This window comes from Colletotrichum phormii (genome assembly GCF_030913505.1).
Source record: "Colletotrichum phormii strain CBS 102054 chromosome Unknown BDP81scaffold_15, whole genome shotgun sequence".
NCBI lineage: Eukaryota > Fungi > Ascomycota > Sordariomycetes > Glomerellales > Glomerellaceae > Colletotrichum > Colletotrichum phormii.
The window spans coordinates 684,439-706,781 of NW_026851457.1; the positions used below are offsets into that span (position 1 = coordinate 684,439).

Genomic DNA, 22,343 nt, shown 5'->3' on the forward strand with positions numbered 1-22,343 from the left:
TACAATCAACCGCCAAGATGGGCTCAGAACCCCAGTACGCAAAGTACCCTCTCCTTCCCCTCGCCCAGCATGTCTTCGCCCTCACAAACGCCTACGCATCCCGGCCATCTCAACAATCCGCTGCGAAAGCTCTCAATGATGCCATCACCGAGCACAAGATGGCGCCGCTCTACCGGTACCTCGCACACCCCCTCGAGGGCATTCTGAACCAAGTTGGCGAGGGTGGCAGTCAGACTCCCGGCAAGCCGCTGAGTCGGAAGTCAAGTCTGGCTGGCATGATTGCCACCAAGACCACCCCCACCGCAGTCAACCTACCCTGGGATGAGGCCAGATACCAAGAGCTGAAGGCCGACAATGACAAGGAGTTAGAAGAGTTCCAGAAGGAAGAGGATGAGGCCGTTGAGAAGGCTGGCGAGACTGAGATCCAGGCCGCGCGGGGCAAGCGCGCAGAGTTCTGGGCCAGAGTCGGTGACAAGGTGCGATTGGAAAGACTGTCTACTCTTCAAGGGAATACTGACTGACCCCTTTGACAGGACCGGGCGATCGCTGCATACGAAGACGTTTTCGAGAAGACCGGCATCCTGGGCACCAAGATCGACTTGGTTCTCGCAATAATCCGCATGGGGCTCTTCTACGGCGACAAGCTTCTTGTCAAGAAGCATGTTGAGCGCGCAAAGACCCTGGTCGAGTCCGGCGGTGACTGGGATCGCCGCAATCGTCTCAAGGCGTACGAGGGTATCTACCTCCTGACCGTTCGGTCATACAACTTGGCCGCCCCGTTGCTGCTCGACAGCTTGTCCACCTTCACCAGCTACGAACTCTGCACCTACTCTTCCCTCGTCGTCTACTCCGTTCTCGCCGGATCCGTTTCCCTGAAGCGTGTCGACTTCAAGAGCAAGGTCGTCGACGCCCCCGAGATCAAGGCCATTCTGGGTGATGGAGAGGACAAGCTTCTTGCTCTGTCTGGTGCTCTCAGCGCCGGTCCTGGTGCCGACGACGCCATGCACGACGCACCGCCCGCCGCTGCCAAGACTGCGGTGAACCTGACCACTCTCGGAACAAGCACCGACCAACCCGAGGCCGAGATGGCTATCGACTTCTCGCCTTTGGCCCAGCTTGTCTCCAGCTTGTACAACGGCCAGTACAAGTACTTCTTCCAGGCTCTCGCCCAGGTTGAGGAGTCCTTCCTCACTCAGGACCGCTACCTCCACGAGCACAAGAACTGGTTCATCCGTGAGATGCGCCTGCGCGCCTACCAGCAGCTCCTCCAGAGCTACCGTGTGGTTGGCCTGGAGACAATGGCGACCGACTTTGGCGTCACCGTCGACTTCCTGGACCGGTATGATTCTCTCCCTTTGAGTTCACCTGACAGATCAAACAACTAACTTCATCTCCAGTGATCTTGCCAAGTTCATCGCAGCCGGCCGCATCCCCTGCACAATCGACCGTGTCAGCGGCAAGGGCGTCATCGAGACCAACCGCCCCGACGACAAGAACAAGCAGTACCAGGACGTCGTCCGCCAGGGCGATCAGCTTATCACCAAGCTCCAGAAGTACGGCCAGGCTGTGCGTTTGAGAGGAAGCGAGCGGGCATAATCAGCTTGGAAGAGCAAGGTGACGGGGAGAATGACGGAGAGCTTTTGACCACAATGCTTTTACATTCGTGTTGTCCCTCAGTCAGGCTTGGGACTTTAAAAGGCGCGAGGTAGAAACGGCAGGCGGCGAATAGAAACTGGGGTTGGGGCAAAGCAAATGTGTGCTACTACAATAACTCTCTGTATGATACCTACGGATTAGACAAGCCAATATGAAAAATCTTGGCTTGGCCGAGGCTCATATGTCATGCTCGTGAATGGCGCCGTAGACTAAAGAATTCATGGGAGCGGAATCTTTCTATTCTCGCAAGCTATGCTCAAAAATTGTCAACACATGCCAAATCCCAGACACGTTGCCAAAACAAACGAGATATCTACTCTGCGCCCTCGTAAGTGCTCATCGATATCTGCTTTTATCCACCCTGGATATGTGCTTCCGGAAAAAGACTACGCAAATTCGTTCGTTTCATACCTGTTCCCAGCCGCACTTCGCTGCTACGCGTTGCTACGCACAGCTTTTTACCATCCAACGCGGCTGGGCCTCCTCGCACCTTTACGATCCCCTTACACAGTGAAAACGACTAGCAGCCACACCACAAACTCGCTTACCGGTACTTCTCAAAAAAGTCCTTGTGGAAGTTGATGATGCGGCCAACCCACTCGGTGCCGGGGGCAAGGAAAGTAGTGCGGAAGTGAAGAGTACCCTCCTTCTGGCCGAATCCGCTACCGGGAACGACGCAGACACCAGTGGCCTCGAGCATGCGCATGCAGTAGAACTCGTCTGCCGTGCGGCCCTCCTTCTGGGCGGCCTCGGTGGCCTTTGCGGAGAGCTTGATGGTGGGGAAGAGGTACATGGAGCCCTGGGGCGCGCCGCACTCGACGCCCTCCATCTGGTCAAAGGCCTTGTGGAGGGCGGTGGCGCGCTCCTTGAGGCCGTTGAAGATGCCGTCGTACTCCTTCTTGTACAGCTCGTAACTGGGCTCGCCCTCCTTGGGGGGGTTGACCATGAGCTCGACGATGCACTGGCCGATAACAGGAGCGCAGAGGGTGATGGAGACGAACTTGTAGATGTTGGCCTCGACCTCGGGGTCGAAGTTGACGAGCTCGAAGTAGCCGCCACGGTGACCGCACTCACCAACCATACCCTTGGAGATGGAGTGCAGAGAGGCGAGTTCGACGCCGTCGTACTTGCCAGGGGTCTCCTTCTGCAGCTTGCGCAGAACGCTCTTGAAGGAGTGGAACTTGCCAACGAAGACGTTGGTCTGGTAGACTTCGTCAGCCATCACCACAAGCTGCTTCTCCGCAGCGTAGTCGTAGACGGCGCGGATGTCATCCTCGGACAGGGAGGCACCAGTAGGGTTGCCGGGGTTGATGATGACAATAGCGCGGACATCGGTGCCTTCGGAGGTGGCCTTCTCGTAGGCAGCCTTGATGGTGTTCAGATCGGTACCCCATCCTGCGGCCTCGTCGAGGTAGTAAGGAACGCAGGTGGCGTTGAGAAGCGATAGCGATGCGGTGTAGAGCGGGTATTGAGGAATGGGCACAAGAACACCGCTCTGGGCGTTCTGGGCGAGAATGTGAAGGAGAGTGTTAACTCCGGAAGAGGCACCGCCAGAGAGGTAGATGTGGGCGGGTTCGGCGGGGAATCCGTCTCGGCCTGCAGAGATCTCTGTCAGTTTTCATACTCAGCGCAAGGTGAACCGTAATGAGAACATACGCTCAATAAACTTCGCAATGCTCTCCTTAATAGCGGGAACACCAGCACTGGCACTGTAGGCGCCAACAGAGCCGACCTTGCTCAAGAGGAACTTGGCGCGGGCGATAACATCGCTCTTGTATCCAAGTTGGTTCAGCAAGACGTCCTCGTGCTCGAGGAGCAGGGGGTTCTCGAGAAGACTGACGACCTGGCGGAAGAAGGTAATGGGCTTCTGGTCGAGCTGCTGGGGGTTGCCGATGTTGGCCGAGATGACGGCGTCGAAGGGGAGGTCCTTATCACCCTTGGCTAGCTTCGCTCGGTATTCCTCCGACTTTACAGCCAGCTCGCCGCGAACGGCGTACTCGGCAGCAACAACATGCTGGTTGATGTTGTGCACATTCAGCCGGCGGCTCGGTGTGGTAGACATGGTTCGATGGTGGGGTGACGAACGGCTGTTGCTGCTGCTGAAGAAAAGTTGCCTCTGAGATGGCGGGGTATTGGAGAGGAAGATCTTAGGGGACCGCGGGGTATCTGTGCAAGAGTCATATAAAAGTTAGTAAAAGGGCTTCTGCCGCGCAACAGTGGAGATCAAGGTAGAAAAACACCTTTGCTCAGATCGATAACACCGGGAAGAGCCGAGCAAAAAGTAGAGAAACTTGGGAATGATTAGAGAAACAGTGGGAAGAATGAGTCTCAAGAAATGCCTGAAAACGTACGCAGCCAACTCAACCACTATTTATTTAGCTCTTCGTCAACGAAGGGAACCTCAATAAGTATCTAGTCGGTCTTGGACGCGGGGGGCCGTTACAACAGTGCGCAATGTTAAATTGACGGATTAAACGGACAGAGGGAAGAAAAAGACGGCAAAGTTGACAGGAAATCAGCGCATGCTCTTCCCGTCATCGTCCGATGCAGAAGCTCTTATTCAATAACTCTGACAGCCGCAAGCCTACTTGGGCTGGTACTGTGACCTCGGGGGCACGAGACATGACCCTGCGTGGCATCGTTTCTGTGCTGCCGCGGGATGGCTTCCATGACGGGCTGTGTTTTCCCCCCCTTCCAGTGCGGGACGCCAGCCGAGCACTTGCTGCCGCTGGTGAGTCGTAGACGAAGACGTGGATCAGACCCGGTCGTGTTTGGCGCGGGTTTGCCTCAAAGGCCTGTGTCCGAAACCGGTGACGGCAGGACAAGGGGGAAGCCGGTCGGCGCGCCTAGAGGCTGGAGCTTCTGCGGATTCTCCCGCCAGGGTCTTTCCGAGTCCTCGACGCCTTGGTGTAAAAATGCAATTGCTCATGCAATAGGAGAATGGAAAGTGTGGGGGTCCACGTGGGATTCATGGGCGCTTGATCGAACTTGAGAGATAAAATTGATCAAGTGCCTTGTCCGTTTGTTCGGTGAAGGATGGCAAATAAAGAGACGTGGCGTACGGTGTAAGCTGGCGCGCAAAACAGGTGGGGGAGGAAAGCGCAGCTTGGACGGGAGCTGTCCCGTTTGAGCGGTGCTGGACAGGCGAGCTTTGGGATAGCTTCGAGCTGCACCAACCTTCCACTTTCATGGGTGACAGGAATAGCTTCTGGCTTGGTAAAAGGGCTAGGCAACAAACACCAGCTTGAAGCGAACAAGCTGCTCTAAAACGGTGGAAAGAGAATACGTTCAGCTTTGCGACGTACTGTTTGATCTGCTTCCGCTGCTCATCAATCGCACTTGGCCTGCGGCAGCCTGACTCCTCGGTGCTCCCAGCGACCTGGCCACGGTGCATGCCACTCTGTTCGCCGCCATCTTCAAACGTATCGTGGTGTTGGTCGGAATTTAATAATGCGCCACGGTCGGCCGGTTGGTCTGTCGAATGTAGAGTTTCGTGGAGAGATTCACCGTTTTCAACTTCGGTGTACGGTGTATTCAGTGTGTCACTTGGTATCCTCCGTTACTGGAAATGCGCGACTCGAATGGTGTCGAAGAAAGAGAAATTCCACGACGAAACGTGGTCTGCTCTCGGCGGCCTGAAGGCGGTCCGGATCGTCAAGTACGTATCCGTACAGCTGAGATTGCGAAAAGGAAAGGGAAGGCGAGGAAGAAAAAAAGTCTCAGAGCCACGACTTTGGAAAGTGCACGCCTTCCTGAACCACCACCCTTCACGAAAGCAGGCAAGACAGGAGGAACAGGATGTCCGTTCCTCTTTATTTGTCTAACCCATCCGCCTGCTCACACCAAATTCTTATGCCCTCCTCCTCCTCTCACCATCCTGCCGCTGCTACTACTGCTGCTGCTTTCCCCGGCCACGGCCACGGCCCTGCCCATGGATCTGTTGAGAAACGCGACCCGAGCTGCGAGATAACCACTTGCTTGCCCACCCCCTTCAAAGCCCGGCGCCGGCGGGCGAACGAACCACTCGGGAGTCGGGGGGGGGGGCTACCTAGGTATTCGCGATAAAACTACCTCACAAACTGCGGGCTCAACCTCAAAAAAGGGCCGCGTGCAGGGAAGGGCGCGCAAAGAAAAAAGAGGTACAGGAATCCCACCCAGCTCCAGCAACCCAAACCCAGAATGTAGTAGACTATCACCGTCCGAGCATGGAAAATGGTATTTGATGGCGGTGACGCTTCATGCCCCCAGGTCCCTGCAAGCTCTAAAAAAGCTGCTGGGCCCAACGGGGGGGGGATCCAGAGGTTGGCTAGAGCTATTGACCGAGAAAGGACCCTGAACGAGATTCACCAACCAACATCTCCGTTGCTCGGATTACGATCTCGTAGACTTTTGACCGCGCAGCTTGACCGCTGGAGGCTGGCATAACCCGAGCAGCAAGCCTGTAATTCCATGCTTCTCATGTTGCAAGATGCTCCAGTTCCTCGATCCATCATGGCCCCTTTTGCCCCTCTTTGCTTGGCTTCTTCCCAAGATGTATCACTTGACCAACATCACGTCACAAAAGTTCCTATTGATAGAGATTCCAGGAGAAAATGAGTGAGACTGTTTTACACAATGCCATGCGATCATCCATCTCCGCGCCAGCTGGCACCACCTGTCACAGGCTGGCCCATATCGAGGCCCACGTCCAACACACCGAATTCTCACCGAACCCGGTACCTCGGTGAACGGCCCTTTTTCCGCCGACAGTCTCTCACCACCCGCAAAATTCCAGTCTCCATACTGCGAAAGCTATCCCGTCCACCCGTGTCCAAGCCTCAAGCTATCCAACCGCGTGCGGCGCAAACTCCCCTTCAAGATGGCCAAGAAAGGTATGCACACCCTCTGCGCTCCATTCGATCACATTGCCGCTCCTAATTGAATTACAAAGCTAACTGATATTGTCCAACAGCGAAGTCCCGTGTCATGATCGTCCGGCTCTTGTCCATGGCCGCGACTGGTTACTTCTACACTGTCAAGCGTCTCCGAACCGCAACACCCATGAGCTTGCTGAAATACGACCCAATCAGTATGCGAATCCCTTTCATTCCGGTTCAACACACATGACGCCCCTCTCAGGGCGAGCGCCATTCGATACACGCCATGAGATGGAGATAGGGATGACAGGGCTAACGTATTTACAGTTCGGCGAAAGGTGCTATTCTTGGAGCAGAAGAAGAAGGGAAAATGAGCCCGCGTATTCTCGAATTACCATCACCACCATATGTAACAACACTGATATCACCATAAACGGCGTTCACGGCGGCATACGATTGGGGCTCGAAGACCACATGGATGAACTGTACATCATCAACCTGCAATCCCTCAGACTTATCGTCAGGGACAAGGCATTGGCACGTCGGACTGTGCCCCAGAGGCGGAACGAAAGCGAATGCTTCGATGGCCACGACCTAGTTGTATATTCTACAAAAAGAGAACAAACCTTGCATAAATGCAATATTCCTCCGCATGAATCCACCACACATGAATCCTTCGCCCACGTCCAAGAAAATTGACCCCAATGGGTGATACTAAAGAAGCTGCAGACCTTTTCTGAAGATAATTCGTATCTCGTTTTAGCCACGGTGTGCGATTCACTGCGCAGCGGCTACTGTGAGAGTTCGGCGTTCACTTGCCCCCACGTTCTGCGCTCTCGTTCGGCTTAGAAGCGTTTAATAAGAAATGGTGGGAAACTTGATCATCATCCTGCGCAATCGTTGCATGCACCTTGTTACCGTCTTTCTTGCTGCGCTCTGGCGGCGGCTCAGCTCGGAGACGGTCATCCATACTGCTTCTCGCAACTTGCAAAGTTTCAACGTTATCTTCGTTCTCAGTGAAGCATGGTTTCGACCGCTTCGGGCCTCGAGACCATTGCTGAGAATTGCTAGATCTCTTGGTTCCTCGCTGCTCCGCATGGTTCGCTGGTCCCTCAAGTCTCTCCCATTCGTTAGGGTTGGCCAAATCGCCGAGCGTTGCTTTGCGGTTGCCCACGAGGCTGTTCTTGACATCCAAGATGGCCTCCTGACTGGACTTGGGAGCACTTTGAACGGGTCGGTTGTACGAAGAGTGTCCTGCATGGCGCGCCACCATGGCATCGATACTTACCTTTGATGTTCTGGCAGTGGGAGTTCTCTGTGGGCGGAGGATCGATCTGATCCGGGATCCCTGAGTGGCTACATCCATTCGCTGCGACTTCTCCTGTTCAACTGATGGCGCAGGCAACTCGTCTTCCGACTCTTCAACAGGACTGCGGAAGACTGTTCGCTTGCTGGCTCGTATCAGCGGGATGTCAGAGGAGCTCGGCTGAAAGTTATTCAGAGGGTCGTAGACATCTAGTTGCAGCAACACGGGAAGCGTCGGCAGCACGAGACTGTCGGGGATCAGAATGTCGTCGCTTTCTGTGGTGTCTTTTCTGTCGAGTGTTTTTGCAAGGACCTTACTGATCGTTGCGTATACCTTGCCGTTTGATCTGAGCTGCTTGATGTCTTCCTTCCGGGTGTGGAGCTGGGCAAGCTGTTCAGCTACCTGATCAAGCTGGCTATTGATAGCAGCCGGAACCTGCGTGTCGCGAAGCTTGAGTGTGAGATTGGTAATTCTTTGACGAGCATTTTCCAACTCATTTTCGAGTTTCGATGCTCTGATAACACTCTCTAAGGCCTTGAGACGTTCGAGCTCCGCCCCGGCCATGGTCAACTGTTGCTGAGCCTGGTGCAGAGATTCTCCTGAGCTGTTCAGCCGCGTTTGCATTTCGGTATCTTCCTCGGACTTTTCTGCGAGTTTCTTCTCCGACTCTTCGGCAAGCTGGCGTTGATGATGGGCGTCTTCCTCAGCAATTCGTATTTGCTCCTGGAGCTCTCGAACTTTAGTCTCGTGCCCTTCTCGCTGGAGATGAAGCTCAGTCTGGGTCTCTGTGACTTCGCAATCCTTGCCCGAGAGACTCTGCTCTAACGCTCGAAGCTCTTCTTCCGTGGTTGCTGCTTGGTTCGATACTAACTCTGCGGAGTCTCTTGCCTCTTGTAGCTTTTGATTGAGTTTAGAGACAGAGTTGGTCATCTCTGCGATTTCCGCATCCTTTGCTAGGAGACCCTGGGCGAGTTTGTTGTTCTCCTCTTTTGTTTCTGAAAGTTGCAGCATCAACTGTTCATGATGATTTTTGCGCTCGGTCTTGATCGCCAACACTTGGTCCTGAAGCGTCTCCTGGAGACTTTGCAGTTTTTCTTCGATGGACTGATCACTCACCATGGCTTTCAACTCTTTCGAAAATCTGGGAATACGTTAGTTAAAGGGTTAGAATATACCGGCGGATACCTACCGTGGCATAATTTCCTTTTGGAAGGTCTTCAAAGCTCGCCGAATCTCGTCTTCAACGTTCACATGAGGGGCGAATTGCACATGGTCCGCAATTTCGCCCAGCCTACGGCAATCAGTTACATGCGGACGACACAAGGACAATTGAGAAGTACCTTTTCATGACCTCGGTTGGCATAGCAGGCGCTTCGATAGAGCACGCTTGTAGGTCATCCATCTTCAAGGAGACTTCGGCCACACGCTCGTCGACCTGGTGCAGCAGACCCTTTAGGCCATTCGCATCGACAAGCTCTTGCTCCAATTTCTTGGCTCTCTGCACTTCGAAATGGAAATCTTTCTCAAGATTGCCCAGGGCCGACGTCATGTGTCCGACTTTTGATGCCGCTTCTTATTGTTAGTACATCGATCTCCAATCTTTGAATCGAGTCTGCTTACCCGCCGCCACCTCCTGCTGGAGAAGTACTTGTCTGTCTTTGGAAATGCGGTTCAGCTTATCCTGGGCAGCCTGTTTCTCTGCTATGGCCAAATTGAACTTCTCTTCCGCCTCGTGATGCTCCTTTCTCATAGTCGTGATGGTCTTTTGAGCGATATCTCTGGATTGGTGCCAGAGTTGTTGGTGTTCTGCAACGGCCTTGTTGAGGTGGTCCTTGTATGAGCGGCTTTTCTCTTGCAACTTGTCGAGCTTGGACTTGGCGACTTCCAGCTCGTCGCGCAATCTGGCCGCCTCTTCGTCTTGCGTCTCTCTATCAGCTTGCATATTAACGACTTCCTGTTCTAGTTCGTGCATTCTTCCACCTTGTTGAGCAAAGTTTTGAGAGAGTTCATCTCTTTGATTTTGTACTAGAGAAAGCTCCGAGTTAAGAAGTACGCGGCGATCGCAATCTTTCTGATAACGAGTCTGATATTGTCTCAATCGAGCCTCCAGTTCTTCGATCTGCTGCTTCTGGCAAATGAGACGACTATTCATCTTGTGCTCAACTTCTTTGGAGTAATTGAGAACTTTGTTGTAGTGAGCTGACATGCTTTCAAGTGTTTCGTAGTGGCTCTCGGCCATAACCTGCTGGTTTTCTGAGTCGGAAGCGACTTTCTCGCGACTCGGCTTGGTATGTTGTGGTTGGCGGGAAGGGTGCCTCCGGTGCCGGGAGGTATTGGAGATGCGTGATTTCGTACGTTGTGGAACATCTCTAGCATCGTGCTCGTGTCTGATACGTCCAACTGACTTCTCTCGAGGCGAAGAATACTGCCGACTAGCCTTGCGAGTAGAACCGGGTGTTTGTTTCTGGGGCAACTCCGAGTCGCCAACTGGAGTAGACGAGCGAACCTCAACTGCCTCGTTCCCCTGAACTCGAGATACCTGACGAGGCAGCATACGATTGTCCTTGACGGGCTTGCTAGTTTCGGAGAGGTGGTTCTCTAAGCCATTTGTGACACTTCCCATTCGATCTGAAATCACACGTTGCTGTTGTTCGCCTTCATTATCTCCCCGAGAGCTGCGCGGCCGTGAAGCAATACACTTTTCGGTAGCCGGCGTTCGTTCAAGTGCAGGTTGTAGAGCCTCTCGTTGGTCGCAGGGAAGAATGGCATCGGCATCAGCAAAGGGTCGAATACTGATGTGCTTTTTGACATAATCAATGACTTTCTGCTCGACTCTGACAGATTGGTGTTCCGAGTTCGGATTTTGAGCTGGATCTCTCCCAGCGCTGGTATTTATCTGATCTGAGAGACCTCGGGTCGGTAGCTGAATGTGGCCACTCAATTGCTGCGGGTTCACTTCTGTAGTCCTAAAGCGTTGTGACTGAGTGCCTCTTTGAGTTTGATCACTCCGAGGGATAGCAGCTGTCACATCGTTCGCATAGGCTTCGACGCCGCCATAATGGTGGCTTTGACCGTCTATCAAAGCTGGTCGTTCGCGTGACTGGATTGTTGGGACATTGCCAGGATCTGCCATGTCCTCTCGAGGTACTGCATCTTGTCGTTCACTCAGGGCACCAAAGTCGATAGATCGACGCTGCTGGTGGCCAGAGAACTGATTTGGCTTGTACTTGGGCTGTGGTGCAAAGACAAACGAATCAACCTCCTCAGCAAGGCCTGGGTCTTCTTCAGGGTAGCATGAAGAATTTCGCCCGTTGCCGCGAACCTGAGATATATGGTACTGTTCATTCCCATCATCTTGGATAATGTGGTTGATGTTTGGCTGCGAGGCTCCTAACTGGCTGAGCAACGATGGTTGAGACTCCGCACTGGAGGGTGAATCTTCGGCCTGGGAGCCGTCATCGAGACAGTGATCTGGGCTGGATCCATTCGAGCGGGGCTTAGAACTGTGCCTAGCGTGTCTTGGCGTGCTACCATCTGCTGAAAGAGGGTTGAGGCTGGATTCGACGACCATGGTGTGCGGAGGCGGCCAGAGGCCGTAGTGTTACTACAGCCGCGAGCTGTGGTCAATATCTAGAGTCTCTGGTCCAAGATAACAAAGTTCAGCAGAGAGCCAATCTGGACGAGGAAAGGAAATGACAACTAGGAGAACGAGGAGAAGCAAGAAACAGCTTGATCAGACAGATCGGGCCGTGAGAATCGAAGTTGAGGACGATCAACACAACACGACCTATTCAGATAAGACCTCCAGTGCTGGGAAGCATCTCTTGGATTACCTGCCGCGCCACAAGTTCAGATAGGTTTTCAGGCAACCCCAAGGCATGGATGTAGCTTTTTTTATGAGTTGCAGAAAGAGCCATCGTGATCCGACATCAGCGGAGTGACCGATAGAAGGGTATGGTCATGGCTGCCCTCTTTCATTGAGTGGAAGGAACGACGCTCTAGGAGCACTGCATTAAGGTAGCTGCCACCGGCGTTCGACTGCCGCCTCTGCCTTCCAATATCGTCCTCCTTTCCTTCTCCTTTAAGACCCGTGTTGTCAAAGAAGAAGGTTCTCTCTCTTGCACATGACGAATTCCAGCTTCCAGATTTGCGTTGACTCTTGCTGTTCGGCGCAACTCACAAGCATCAGATGGGCTAGACTCCCCTTCTCCAGCACCATTCCCGCGGATAATAAAGGAACTGCCCACTTTCTGCAATTCCTTGGAACGTACAACACAGCTGGTCTAGCCTTGCTCATATCCCTCGTCGACGGACAGGACTTGACGACGCGGAACAGAATTTGATGTAAGTGGAAAACATAACAAATTACCTTGCCAAATTGCTAAGTTTTTGTCAGGGAAGGAAGAGTCGTTGAAAGACAGTAGCAATATTAATCGCTCGAGCTACCTGATCTTGCTTTTCGCCATCCATCTCACTTATTATGGAAGTAGCGGAATACAGCGGGCGATCAGCACAGCCGTACTGAGGCAACCTCGATACAGATTCCAGAAGAAGAAGAAGAAGATCCTCTTCTGGCGAGGCCTCTCCTTTGGCACTCGGCGGTTTCAGGACGCTTTCCTGTCATCTCTCGACGCCAGCAATGTCAGTTTCCGGGACGGCCTACGGCCGCGGCTTCTCTATGCGTCGCATGGCCATCGGGAGAGGAGACCGCTTGATCTACGGCCGTCCAGGTACAACCTTCCTCTGAATCGACTTGCTGACTGGCCCTGCCAGCTCCGGCAACGAAACCCCGCGATTACAAAGTCAGAGAGATGCGTAAAGTCATCCGAGGAACCAGGCCAAGGCAGTCGCCCCCCAAATTTAGAATTTCCCAAGGAAGAGCCAAGCAATGCCGAAAGCAACCCCGCCGAGAAAACGACATAAGCGGGAAGGAGAGCAGGCGGTAAGTGACACCTCCAGGCATCATCGTCGGAACCGAGGTGGCCCGCGCTTGATCGAGGGAAGACCATGGACGATCTGCTGTACCACTCGGCTCTCCCGCGTTTGGTCGAATTGTCCTCTGCTTCTCTCGCCAGCCAGCGGGAGGAAAAAGAAGTGGCAGTGACAGGACGTGCAGGTGCCATCACAGATAGAGAAGCCACAGGAAAGCACCTCTCTAAATGCACGGATAATAGGCCTCAAATCAGCCCCAGATACTCGCCATCACACCGCAGGATCGTCATGTCAACGGGACAATGCGAGAACCCCTCCCCCATCACACAATTAAGCTCGTCGATATTACATCCACTGCCGGTGACAGTCAGCCTCTCAAAATCCGTCTGAGTGATTTACAACCATACTCGGCCGCGCACACATGCAGTGTAAATAGGAAATGCAGGTCGAAAAGATACACTAACACAACAGGTAGGATTGTGACGGGGACGCAGTTCAACACTAACCCCTGCCACCTCTCCAAATTCGTCCGAGCCGCCCATCCCAGACACTTCCCGCTGATTGGCCACCACATCCCGGCCCCGATGTGAAAGCGCCGTGTGCCGGCGCTTCGAGGCCGCTCAACGCCAATGGGAACGTCGCGAGCCTATTTCGACCGTCCTGGGCTCAGACGAGGTTTCCTCTTGAGGTCTTGGAGTCCCCACGGTCTAACAAGGTGCTTCGATACGGTTCCTGCGCCCCCGGACGTGGGTCTTGACCACCCACCCCCCGGCCGACGTGCTGTCGTGCGTTGCCTCGCAAGTGCCGTGTGTGAATGCTATGCACTTGCACGGGGGGTTGAGAGGGGCCTTTCGCTTCGTCAGTCACATTGCTATAAGTGGTCGCTGACTCTGTATGGCTGCCTGCAAAAGGGAAAAAGGGGAGAGGGGTTAATGGAGTTGAACGATTGGCGCTGGACTCCCATGTGAGAAGATATGCTCCGGGCGCTTGAACAATGTAAATAGTGAGTTGGGCCACATTCGTGGCGCCGGGTATCTTTTCGATTTTTTGTTCAGCTTCTTTATTCTACCTTACTCATACGATTCTGACGCCGGTTTTTGCTCACACACACACACTCTCTCTCTCGTTCGGTTGTCTCTTCCTACCTTGCTTGGCTGTGCCTCTCTAGAACTTTCCCCAATCCTTCCAATATCACTGTCTTCACCGTTGCCCTCTGCGAGTGGCACCTCGACCTACAATCAAGATGGCGACCACAACCTCCAACTTCTTTCCCCTGGCGACTGAAACATACTATCCAGACTCTCCTGGCGATGCCAGTTCATCTGGAAATGGCGTCGACACCGAGGCAGGAGCCTCAGGTGACAGCCCCGGGGCCGTCAACCTATCCCGCGAAGCCATGATTGCCATTATCGTCGTCGTCTCTGTTGTCGGCGCTCTCGGAAGTACGTAAAACCCCATTGCAAGAAAACTAAACACCAACTCCTTAGGAACCCATTCGCTAACCCGAAACCCTTACTCGTACAGTTGGCATGGCTGTTCTGTTCTACGTTGCCAAGAAGCGCGAGTGGAAGATCAGAGAGACCATGCGCAAGTCCGCCAGAAAGGTCGTCACCGCTCTCACGCCGCGGAGGACCGAGTTCCCCAGATCAGTCAAGGAGTCTTCGTCTCCGCCACGTAGCCACCGCGGGCGCGCGAGGCTCGACGACGTTCCGCCCACGCCTAGACTCCGCCCGGAAGATCTCGAAAAGGGCCTCAAGGAAGCAGAGTCGAAGCGCAAGTTGATGAGGTGGGGCCGGAAGTAGGCGAGGGTGTCAGAAAAGATTTGCGATTTTGAGGGATTGACGGCTGCCCAACTGGCTTGGTGCTGGTGTAATGGTTTCATTTGCTGAGGCGGTCGAGACTGGATGACTGACGAACTTGGATCTGCGGTAGCGTATAGAGTCCTTTTTTCTTGTACCATTATTATGCCCCTTGAGAATACATAGCGCTTGTCATTACATTTTTCGGAATGTGTTTGAGCTGGCACTTCTTCTTGCGTTGTTCTTGTGATCGCGCGGCCGGGAATCGTCGTGAGTGTCCACTGGCCCACCGTTCTTCTTCTTCCCTTGCGGAACGAATGTGACCGCCTTCTCGCCGTAGGCATTTCCACGATGCGTCTTGCTGATGCGGCCGGACTTTTGCACCCTGGCGCCCAGAGCAATGTCCCGCTCCTGCCCCTTCTGGTTGGAAGACGAGATCTTCATCTGGTACTCCTGTGTAGCCTTCTTACCCAGACCCTTGGGGCCCTGGTCCACAACAGGCCGAGCAGCAGCACTGACACCAACCTCGTGAGTATCCTTCGCGGCGACCTTGGTGCTGGGGTTGAGAGCGCGGAACTCGTAGGTGGACTCGTCGACGGCGAAAGAGTCGTCCTCGAACATCTTGGCGAAACGGTCGTCGCCGAGCAGACCGGCCTTTTCGTCGACAACCTCTCTGTTCTCCTGCTTCTTGAGGAGCTTGTCGGCGAGCTTCTGGTTGACCTTGACCTTCTTGTTGCCTCTGATTCTGCTGGCGCGCTCCTTCTCGACCTTCTCCTTGATGCGCTTCGTCCTCTCCTCCTCCCAGACGTACGGGTTGGCGATGAGGCGGGCCTGTTCGTAGAGTTTCGACGCAACGAAGTAACCGTGCATGTACGGGCGGAGCAGGTTTGTCTTGCCAATGAGATGCTCCATGCTCAACTGCTTGAGCTCGGGCAGCGTCAAGAACTTGTAGTTGTCGTATGTCTCTGTGCGGACCTCCTCTGCCATCTCTTCGACCATGTTGTCGAGGAAAGAACACCATCTTGGTGCTGGGCCGAGACTGGGGATGAAGAAGGAGTGTTGAGACTTGCCCTCGTTGGCAGTCAGAAGCATACCGGAATCCTTGCACCAAGCCCTAGTTTCTCATTAGTGACGATTCAAAGCAGGACTGAAGTCTCAAAACTCACACATCGTTCAGGTCCACAAGGGGCTCAACTGAGGTCCATGGTGTACCGTCCGTCTCGTCCCAGATCTTGATAATCTTCTTATCGGCAGACAAAATCTTCTTTTCTTGGGAAGCCGTTGTCATGTGAATGAGCTTCTTGATCGGGAAGCCGTATCCTTGATCCTTGGTCAAGAGAGGAACTGGGCGACGAAGATCGAACAGCTGAACCATGCCCGTCTCGGAACCAGTGGCAATGGACAGTCCCGACGTGCTGAAGTCCAAGGCAGTGATACCACCCTCTTGGCAGCCTAGACGCGCCACTCTTGACTTCGATCTTGGATCCCAGAATTCCACCGTACCAATAGAGGTTCCGAATGCTGCAAGGCCATGGGAGCCCTCGGCTAACGCCGCAGCGTTGACACTACCGGCGTCGATACCTCCCTGAAGTCCAGCCCCCTCTTCATCACCGCCGACATCGATCTGGAAGGACTTCATGAACCTGCCAATCTCGAGGTTCAAGCGGAAGACTTCACCCAAGCCATCCTGATCCACTCCTACGGCTGGTACGAGTGCTTCTGTTGACTGCCGGTCGTAGAGCAAGTCTCTGCCGTAACGAGGTATGCGAATCTTGTAATGGCAGCCCATCGGGGTGTGAAACTCGAGTTGTCGGTCATCCTGGAGGAGAAGAGTCTTGGAGTAGTCGGAAGAGAGGATCGTCAACTTCTCTGTAAGAGAATTTGTGTGACGCGCAAATGACAGAGACAGTTGCGGGAGGTTGTGAACATGAATCTGAGGCTTGTATGTTCCTGCACTGACAGCCCAGTCACCATCTTCACTGACGCGAATGCAGGTACTGGCTTCCTCGAATTCGAAATCCTGGAGAAGCTCGACTCGGCTCTGGTACTCGGCGTCGTTCTTGAGCGATCGCTTTCTTCGCCTTGCCAGCCAATCCGGCAAAGGTCTGGCAGTCGATGCACCGGAGACGGTGTAGACCGGGACGGTTCCTGGGTTCGTCAACTGCATCGTGTTTGTCGGAGACCGCTGGTAAAAAAACTGTACGTGCGGGTGCTTCGCGACAATGCGACTAGGAGTGAAGGAAGAGCGGCCGAGGGGACTTTTTTTTTCTTGCCCAAAAAGTTCCGATTAGATAAGAGTCCCTGGCCGGGCAGGTGGTGGGGGCCCTCACCTTGGCTGGAGCAAGGTAAGCCTCGGTGAGCAGGTATATGATTAGCTAAGTCCTTTCCGAGTTCCAGACTGCCCCACTACATTGCGTTAGCTGCCCAGGGACTTGAGCTGATTCAATTGGTCAAAGCATCACCCGCTGATTCCCAGCAGGACCCTATTAGTGCATTCAGCCGCGTGAATCTGGACTGTCTGCGTGTCAACGACAGTGCTGGATTTCCGGTGGTTTACCAACCTAACCAGCCTTAACAAGGAACAAAGTAATCAAAGCGAGCACCTCAACTCTTCGACAACGAATCCAACAAATTTCGAACACAAACGATACCCAAGTGTCCATTATCGTACAATCAGTCGACAAGATATATCAACCCGAATCCGCTTGATAATCTCGTAATTGTCCTGGACTCGGTTGATGCCGAGAAGCCGGTCCCTTGGTCGCGCTTCCGACCTATGGAGATGGAGTCGATGACTTCGCGAATTCAGCCAAATAACCGTATCAAAATCTCTTCCAGTCGCATAACAGATTCCAACCGATGCCGTAACGAACCATTTCTTTTATGACTGCCGGCCTACAGCTTTGAACCGGCTTCTGCGGCCCCTGGGAGCTTTAGCGACTGAGAGTTGATGTTGCGACACGGAACACATCCCGCCGTCGCGAGACTCGACCGTCGATATGGACACGAGTGAATACGATACTAATACTCTATTAAATGTTTGTGTTGATAGCTGGACAGAGCCGATTGCAATCGCTAACCACCTTCGCCCAGAATAACATTTCCACAATCGTTTACCGAGTTTACGAACCCTCTCCTGAACAGGCGTCCAGCTTTCCTTCAGTCGCCGCCGATGCCGAGACCGAATTGAGGGCCCTTGGCCACATTGTATACTACGATGCAAACAGGCGAGTTTTGTGGTATTTCCACATCCCAGGCAAAGATGCGGAGTCTGGCGACGATACTCAGAGGGTTTTAGACAGTAGTGTCAGCGTTGCGGGCGCAACATTGCTGATGGTTGACGAAGGTTCTTTTGAACCAATCAGTCTGTTCAAGGGTCGCGCCCAAGGCCAGCAAGCCTCGAATACACCAACAAGCTCATCGTCAAGCAACTCGGCCCTGGACCTATCGCTGCGTAATCCGCAGATGGGCAACTCCGGACCTCCAAGCTCCTCCGACCCCGATTCCAAACCCCCGTCGGCCGGTGCACTCGATACTAAGGGCGCAGGCTCTGTTCCAATAAAGGAGGCATACGAGCAATTCATTACGGCTGTTCTGTCAACAACCTCGGCATCCTTTTGCAACCGTGTATCGGCAATACCCCTAAACCATCGAACCGTTTTACTACCTTCCAAAGTCACAAGAGATGGACAGACCGAGAGAGCTCAGGACACGGAGGCTGCAGTTGTGGGAATATTTCGGATATACCTCACCACAACAGGCGCGCTTGTCATGAGTTTATGTTTGTCCTGCTGCGAGGGTCTCTTGTCTGTGAACGAACCATCTAGTCCGAGTCAACTTGCACTAGGCTCTCAGATATTGGCTGCCCCTTTCGGCGTTCTAGCAAACTACCAAGGGTTCGTTGGTGGAGGCTTGTCGTATCCCGAACTTGGTCTGGGACAGACGCCGGATGCCCAACTTTGGAGGAATGCGGACGCTAGATCCTCACAATGGAGAGAAACCTGCATCAAAATTCTCCAATCCCGTGGGCTGTCTCCTACGTTACTACAGTCTTGTCCTTGGATCGCATTGCAAATGCTCCGTCGGAAGCCTGGCGAGTCTAAGACCGAAGGGAAAATGACGCCACTATCATCCGCTATGGCAACGGTATCATGGCCAGCAGTCCTTTGTTTCCGCAAGAAGTCTGTCATGCTCGCACGAAGTAACGGCCTGGGAGACTCTGTACTTCTGGCGCAAGACGAGACATCCGACTTCCTTAACGAGGCCAGAACCTGGTTTCAACTGGGCGTTGACAGGGATGAAAAAGTCACCAGGAGGAAGAAAGAGAGGGAAGCTGCGGCATCAAAAGAAGCTTCGGCAGCAGCTCCAACACACCAACCAAACGGGCATTCACCACTAAGGCTAAGACGAGCTAGCAATGCGGCAGCTGCGGGTGCTATGTATCCGACACCGCCAGATGGAGTTCAGAATCCCCTGGGCATCACGCCTTCGATGGACGGGACGACCTCTAGCCCAGGTGCCCCTGGAATCACAATGGCAGTTGTCGACTTAGATACTACTATGACCGATGCTACCGCACACGACGCAACTACGATGCATGGCACTCTACACCATGATTCCTACGGTGACGGCTGGCACTCCAACGAGCATGCAAACGAACTCACGAACTCACATTCCAACGAGAATGGGAAAAGTCGAGCGGACTCTTTTACTGGGGGAGACAACGAGGACAATCTGTTTGGCGATATGGGCCCGGACATGTTTGGGGATACCGACATTACTGATGCCGACTTCAATTTTTTTGACGAAGAGGGCGACGACCTCGACCTATCTGGATTACCTGACTTGGGCATGCCTGACGGGCCATCGATGCCTGCTGTCCTCCCAGTCTCTATGCCCGAGCCGGCAAAACTGATGATGCCTCCAGTAGAGGATACCAAGCCCGAACCAAGTCCTCCAGTATTCACCAAACCGGAGCTGAAGCATGCGCGGAGCACACTGATGGACGAGGGAAAACAGCGATCCAACACAGATAGGGCTGGCGGTATTAAGAGAGAGTCAAGTCCTTTCGACCCGGATATTGTCTACAAAAGAGTTCGGGCTTCTCTAGCAGATATCCGCTCTGTTGCCTCTGCAACCCCTGCGCGGAAAGGCAGCATTTTCGACAGCGTGGACTTCGATCCAGTCTTGCCTCTTGTTAACAAGAAGTACGAGCAAGGGGGCCGATTTGATTGCAAGCCAACGCTCCAAGGCCTACCGCAAGAAACCAACAACCAGTCTCTCCATCAGGGGCCGCCTACGACCGACTACCTACGACGACACGGCAAGGGAAGGAAGCCACTGAAACAACCAGAACACACGAATGCCCTGATAAGAACTATCACGGGCAATCTCGAAAACAGTTCCCTCATTGCAAGCCCCGGGAAAGGCGACGACCTTGCATCTGACGCCGATGACATCAGCCTAGTATCAGACCAAGACGACTCGAGCACATCAGAAGATGAGCCGACATCGCCCTTTAAGTCAAGCATTCGAAGACTGAACTTGGATGACGACGTTGTGTCTCACGTCACTTCTCTGAGAGACATTGAGTCTGTCGAGGATTCCGATCCGACATTAGCTTTGGATCTCCCAAAGCTAGCCAAGGCCGAAGCTTCAGAGATGCTGATCACGAGATATTTTGAAGATGCAGAGTCATTACCTATTCATCTTTCACTCCCGGATGAAGATACCATCACCATCGCTCAGATTGTCACTGAGCAAGCGGTAACTGGGAACTTGAGAATACGCGATGCGCATGCGAATACGCTGCATACGACAATCATACCGGAAACCCGGCGCCAATTATCCTCGCTAGGTCGAACCGCTTTACAAGCTTTGCGAGAGGTAATTCCTGCTTGTCTGGGGGAGTTCAACACATGCAACTTCAAAGGTGTGGTCGAGATCCCTGATGTTCCTTTGCTTGGACCACCCAATAGACTCCATCCGAGGCCGGTCAATCCGCGAGATAATAATGCAGAGCCGCCGAAGCCGAATAACCTCTTTCAGATCCCAGCTCCGCACATGGAACTTCGACGTGCAGAAGCTAGACTGTCGGTCTTGCCAGCGAGTGTTCAGTTTTGGGAAAGCTTGGGGTTGGGTCCTGCTCAAGGCACAAAGGACGTTAACGTTGTTTGTGTCTTCCCTCACTGGGATGGAATGTCGGATGTCGCCGCCGCCTTTTTGGACCGCATGCGAAACGTTTACGAGCTCCTCAAGTTGGGCTCCTTCGAACGCCTTGCGACCAGTTCTAAGGTGACTGATGGGCTGCTACCCTACGAAGTGGACAAAATCGCCACTTCTCCAGGAACTGTCAGTCCTCACATAGTGGCCGGCCTGGGTGACCGCATGGAGGCACTCAACCAGGGGCTGATATCGGCCAACGCCTCGGAAAAGAATTATGTGATATACTTTGTATATCCTCCAGACCATCCTGGGTCCATCGTCGAGGCTTGCACTGCTTTTCAACAACTCTTCGAGATGCACAAAAGGGCTCTGACGGACAGGCGGCAGACCCCGGTCAACGAACTGGTCTTGCAACTTGTGCCCCTGGACTTTCTGACTTCTTCTACGGGAATAGTAGAACCGACCCCCAGCGATGCGATCAAGTTGGCGATAGAAACGTATGACCGCTGTACACTGTTTGGCGGACCGATGCCGTCACCGGCCATTATGCTCGAGCAGTCGCTACCTAGAGGCATCGACTTCAAGCTTTCTAATCCATCTTCATCGTCTCTGATGCATGAGAACACTTGCATTCACATCGCTTACGCTCAGAGCATCGATGAGAGATGGATTACCGCGGCGTGGACTGACAATAGGGGATGCCAACAGATGACGGCATCTTACAACCTTGGCCGTAAGGGCAAGGCGCTGTCTACATCGCTCAATGACGTCTGCCACGAGATATGGGAGACCACTCATGACTTGATTTCTAAGTGGAAAGTCCACTGGCGAGTCATCATCTCCAAGTGCGGATTCATGGACGCACAGGAGATTGGATTCTGGCAGGGTCTAGCTCAAACGGAGTCGGTAGCAACGGTCAGCCTGACTTTGATCTCGGTGGATACCAACCCATCCATGCAGTTGGTTCCGCCGGCCATCAAGGTCCCGGCAACGACATCCTCGGCCTTCTATACGACGCCCGTGTCCACTCCTCAAGCATCGATAGTGTCGCCAGAGCAGAGTGGCACTCCGGTAACGCCCATGAAAGAAAACACAACAAGCTCCGCAACTCCGGGCGGAACACCTGGCGACGGTAATGCCGACCCGGCCGAGGGAGATGCCATTCTCCTCGACGTGACAGACCAAACCTGGGGCGCCGTACTAGCGCATCGACTGAGCAACTCTTCTTCGTTGGGCGAGCTGAACCCGGCCCTCATCAGCGGCTACCTCGTCAAACGCGGAGGAACAAAGCTCGAAGACCCGCCTGTCGTCTTGGAGGTCAACATTGTGCATGCGGATAACAACCCGCGCATGTACGAGCCTCTCATGCGGGAGATGCTCACCTACTTCAGGGGTCTTGGAACCCTAGCTCGTGCAAGGGGAATTGTAGATAGGGGGACGGACATACGTCCTTGGCACATCGCGGCGGCGGAGAAGGGCGTCCGGGCATTATACCTTTTGATGTGATTTGGTACACGGCGAGATTGCTTTGTAGGGTAGACTTCTTTATTGGCTTTGAAGGGTTTAGAACCGGCGTTTCGAGGCGTTGGACCATGCGATAGGAACAATGGTAGCACAGAGGAGATTGCA

At 53.6% G+C, this 22,343-nt stretch overlaps 7 protein-coding genes across 7 annotated transcripts; 4 read left to right on the top strand and 3 right to left on the bottom strand.

The window, feature by feature from the left end:
• Positions 1-17: 17 nt before the first annotated feature.
• Positions 18-1,596, top strand: BDP81DRAFT_396362 (26S proteasome subunit RPN7; the record flags this gene model as incomplete). The annotated part of the gene is made up of 3 exons (XM_060588179.1): positions 18-476; positions 534-1,339; positions 1,398-1,596. The coding sequence occupies 3 exons, from the start codon at positions 18-20 to the stop codon at positions 1,594-1,596; spliced, it is 1,464 nt and encodes a 487-aa protein (XP_060442991.1).
• Positions 1,597-2,185: 589 nt separating this feature from the next.
• BDP81DRAFT_58365 (aminotransferase class I and II) lies at positions 2,186-4,083 on the bottom strand. Its single transcript, XM_060596015.1, has 4 exons — positions 4,008-4,083; positions 3,895-3,946; positions 3,313-3,822; positions 2,186-3,252 (listed from the first exon to the last, which is right to left on the bottom strand). Exons 3-4 carry the CDS (start codon positions 3,716-3,718, stop codon positions 2,201-2,203), a joined length of 1,458 nt encoding a protein of 485 aa, XP_060442992.1. The 5' UTR covers positions 3,719-3,822; positions 3,895-3,946; positions 4,008-4,083; the 3' UTR covers positions 2,186-2,200.
• Positions 4,084-6,213: 2,130 nt separating this feature from the next.
• On the top strand, positions 6,214-7,191 carry BDP81DRAFT_432721 (ribosomal protein L33). The gene is made up of 3 exons (XM_060590810.1): positions 6,214-6,527; positions 6,608-6,724; positions 6,840-7,191. Exons 1-3 carry the CDS (start codon positions 6,515-6,517, stop codon positions 6,884-6,886), a joined length of 177 nt encoding a protein of 58 aa, XP_060442993.1. The 5' UTR covers positions 6,214-6,514; the 3' UTR covers positions 6,887-7,191.
• Positions 7,135-11,389, bottom strand: BDP81DRAFT_493667 (uncharacterized protein; the record flags this gene model as incomplete). Its single annotated transcript, XM_060595363.1, has 5 exons — positions 7,135-8,892; positions 8,935-8,959; positions 9,008-9,109; positions 9,159-9,387; positions 9,439-11,389. 5 exons carry the CDS (start codon positions 11,387-11,389, stop codon positions 7,324-7,326), a joined length of 3,876 nt encoding a protein of 1,291 aa, XP_060442994.1. The 3' UTR covers positions 7,135-7,323.
• Positions 11,390-13,993: 2,604 nt separating this feature from the next.
• On the top strand, positions 13,994-14,552 carry BDP81DRAFT_396366 (uncharacterized protein; the record flags this gene model as incomplete). The annotated part of the gene is made up of 2 exons (XM_060588180.1): positions 13,994-14,192; positions 14,275-14,552. 2 exons carry the CDS (start codon positions 13,994-13,996, stop codon positions 14,550-14,552), a joined length of 477 nt encoding a protein of 158 aa, XP_060442995.1.
• Positions 14,553-14,744: 192 nt separating this feature from the next.
• BDP81DRAFT_396367 (WD40-repeat-containing domain protein) lies at positions 14,745-16,716 on the bottom strand (the record flags this gene model as incomplete). Its single annotated transcript, XM_060588181.1, has 2 exons — positions 14,745-15,663; positions 15,716-16,716. The coding sequence occupies 2 exons, from the start codon at positions 16,714-16,716 to the stop codon at positions 14,745-14,747; spliced, it is 1,920 nt and encodes a 639-aa protein (XP_060442996.1).
• Positions 16,717-17,548: 832 nt separating this feature from the next.
• Positions 17,549-22,220, top strand: BDP81DRAFT_324997 (mediator complex subunit 13 C-terminal-domain-containing protein; the record flags this gene model as incomplete). The annotated part of the gene is made up of 2 exons (XM_060584941.1): positions 17,549-17,587; positions 17,643-22,220. 2 exons carry the CDS (start codon positions 17,549-17,551, stop codon positions 22,218-22,220), a joined length of 4,617 nt encoding a protein of 1,538 aa, XP_060442997.1.
• Positions 22,221-22,343: the final 123 nt, after the last annotated feature.

Excerpts from the sequence above, each read along its gene's own strand:
- BDP81DRAFT_432721 (XM_060590810.1), top strand. Across the intron at positions 6,725-6,839 it reads GCTGAAATACGACCCAATCA|TTCGGCGAAAGGTGCTATTC; the intron begins GTATGCGAATCC and ends ACGTATTTACAG.
- BDP81DRAFT_58365 (XM_060596015.1), bottom strand. The coding sequence starts at position 3,718 with ATGTCTACCACACCGAGCCGCCGGCTGAATGTGCACAACATCAACCAG. Across the intron at positions 3,253-3,312 it reads CATTGCGAAGTTTATTGAGC|GCCGAGACGGATTCCCCGCC; the intron begins GTATGTTCTCAT and ends AGATCTCTGCAG.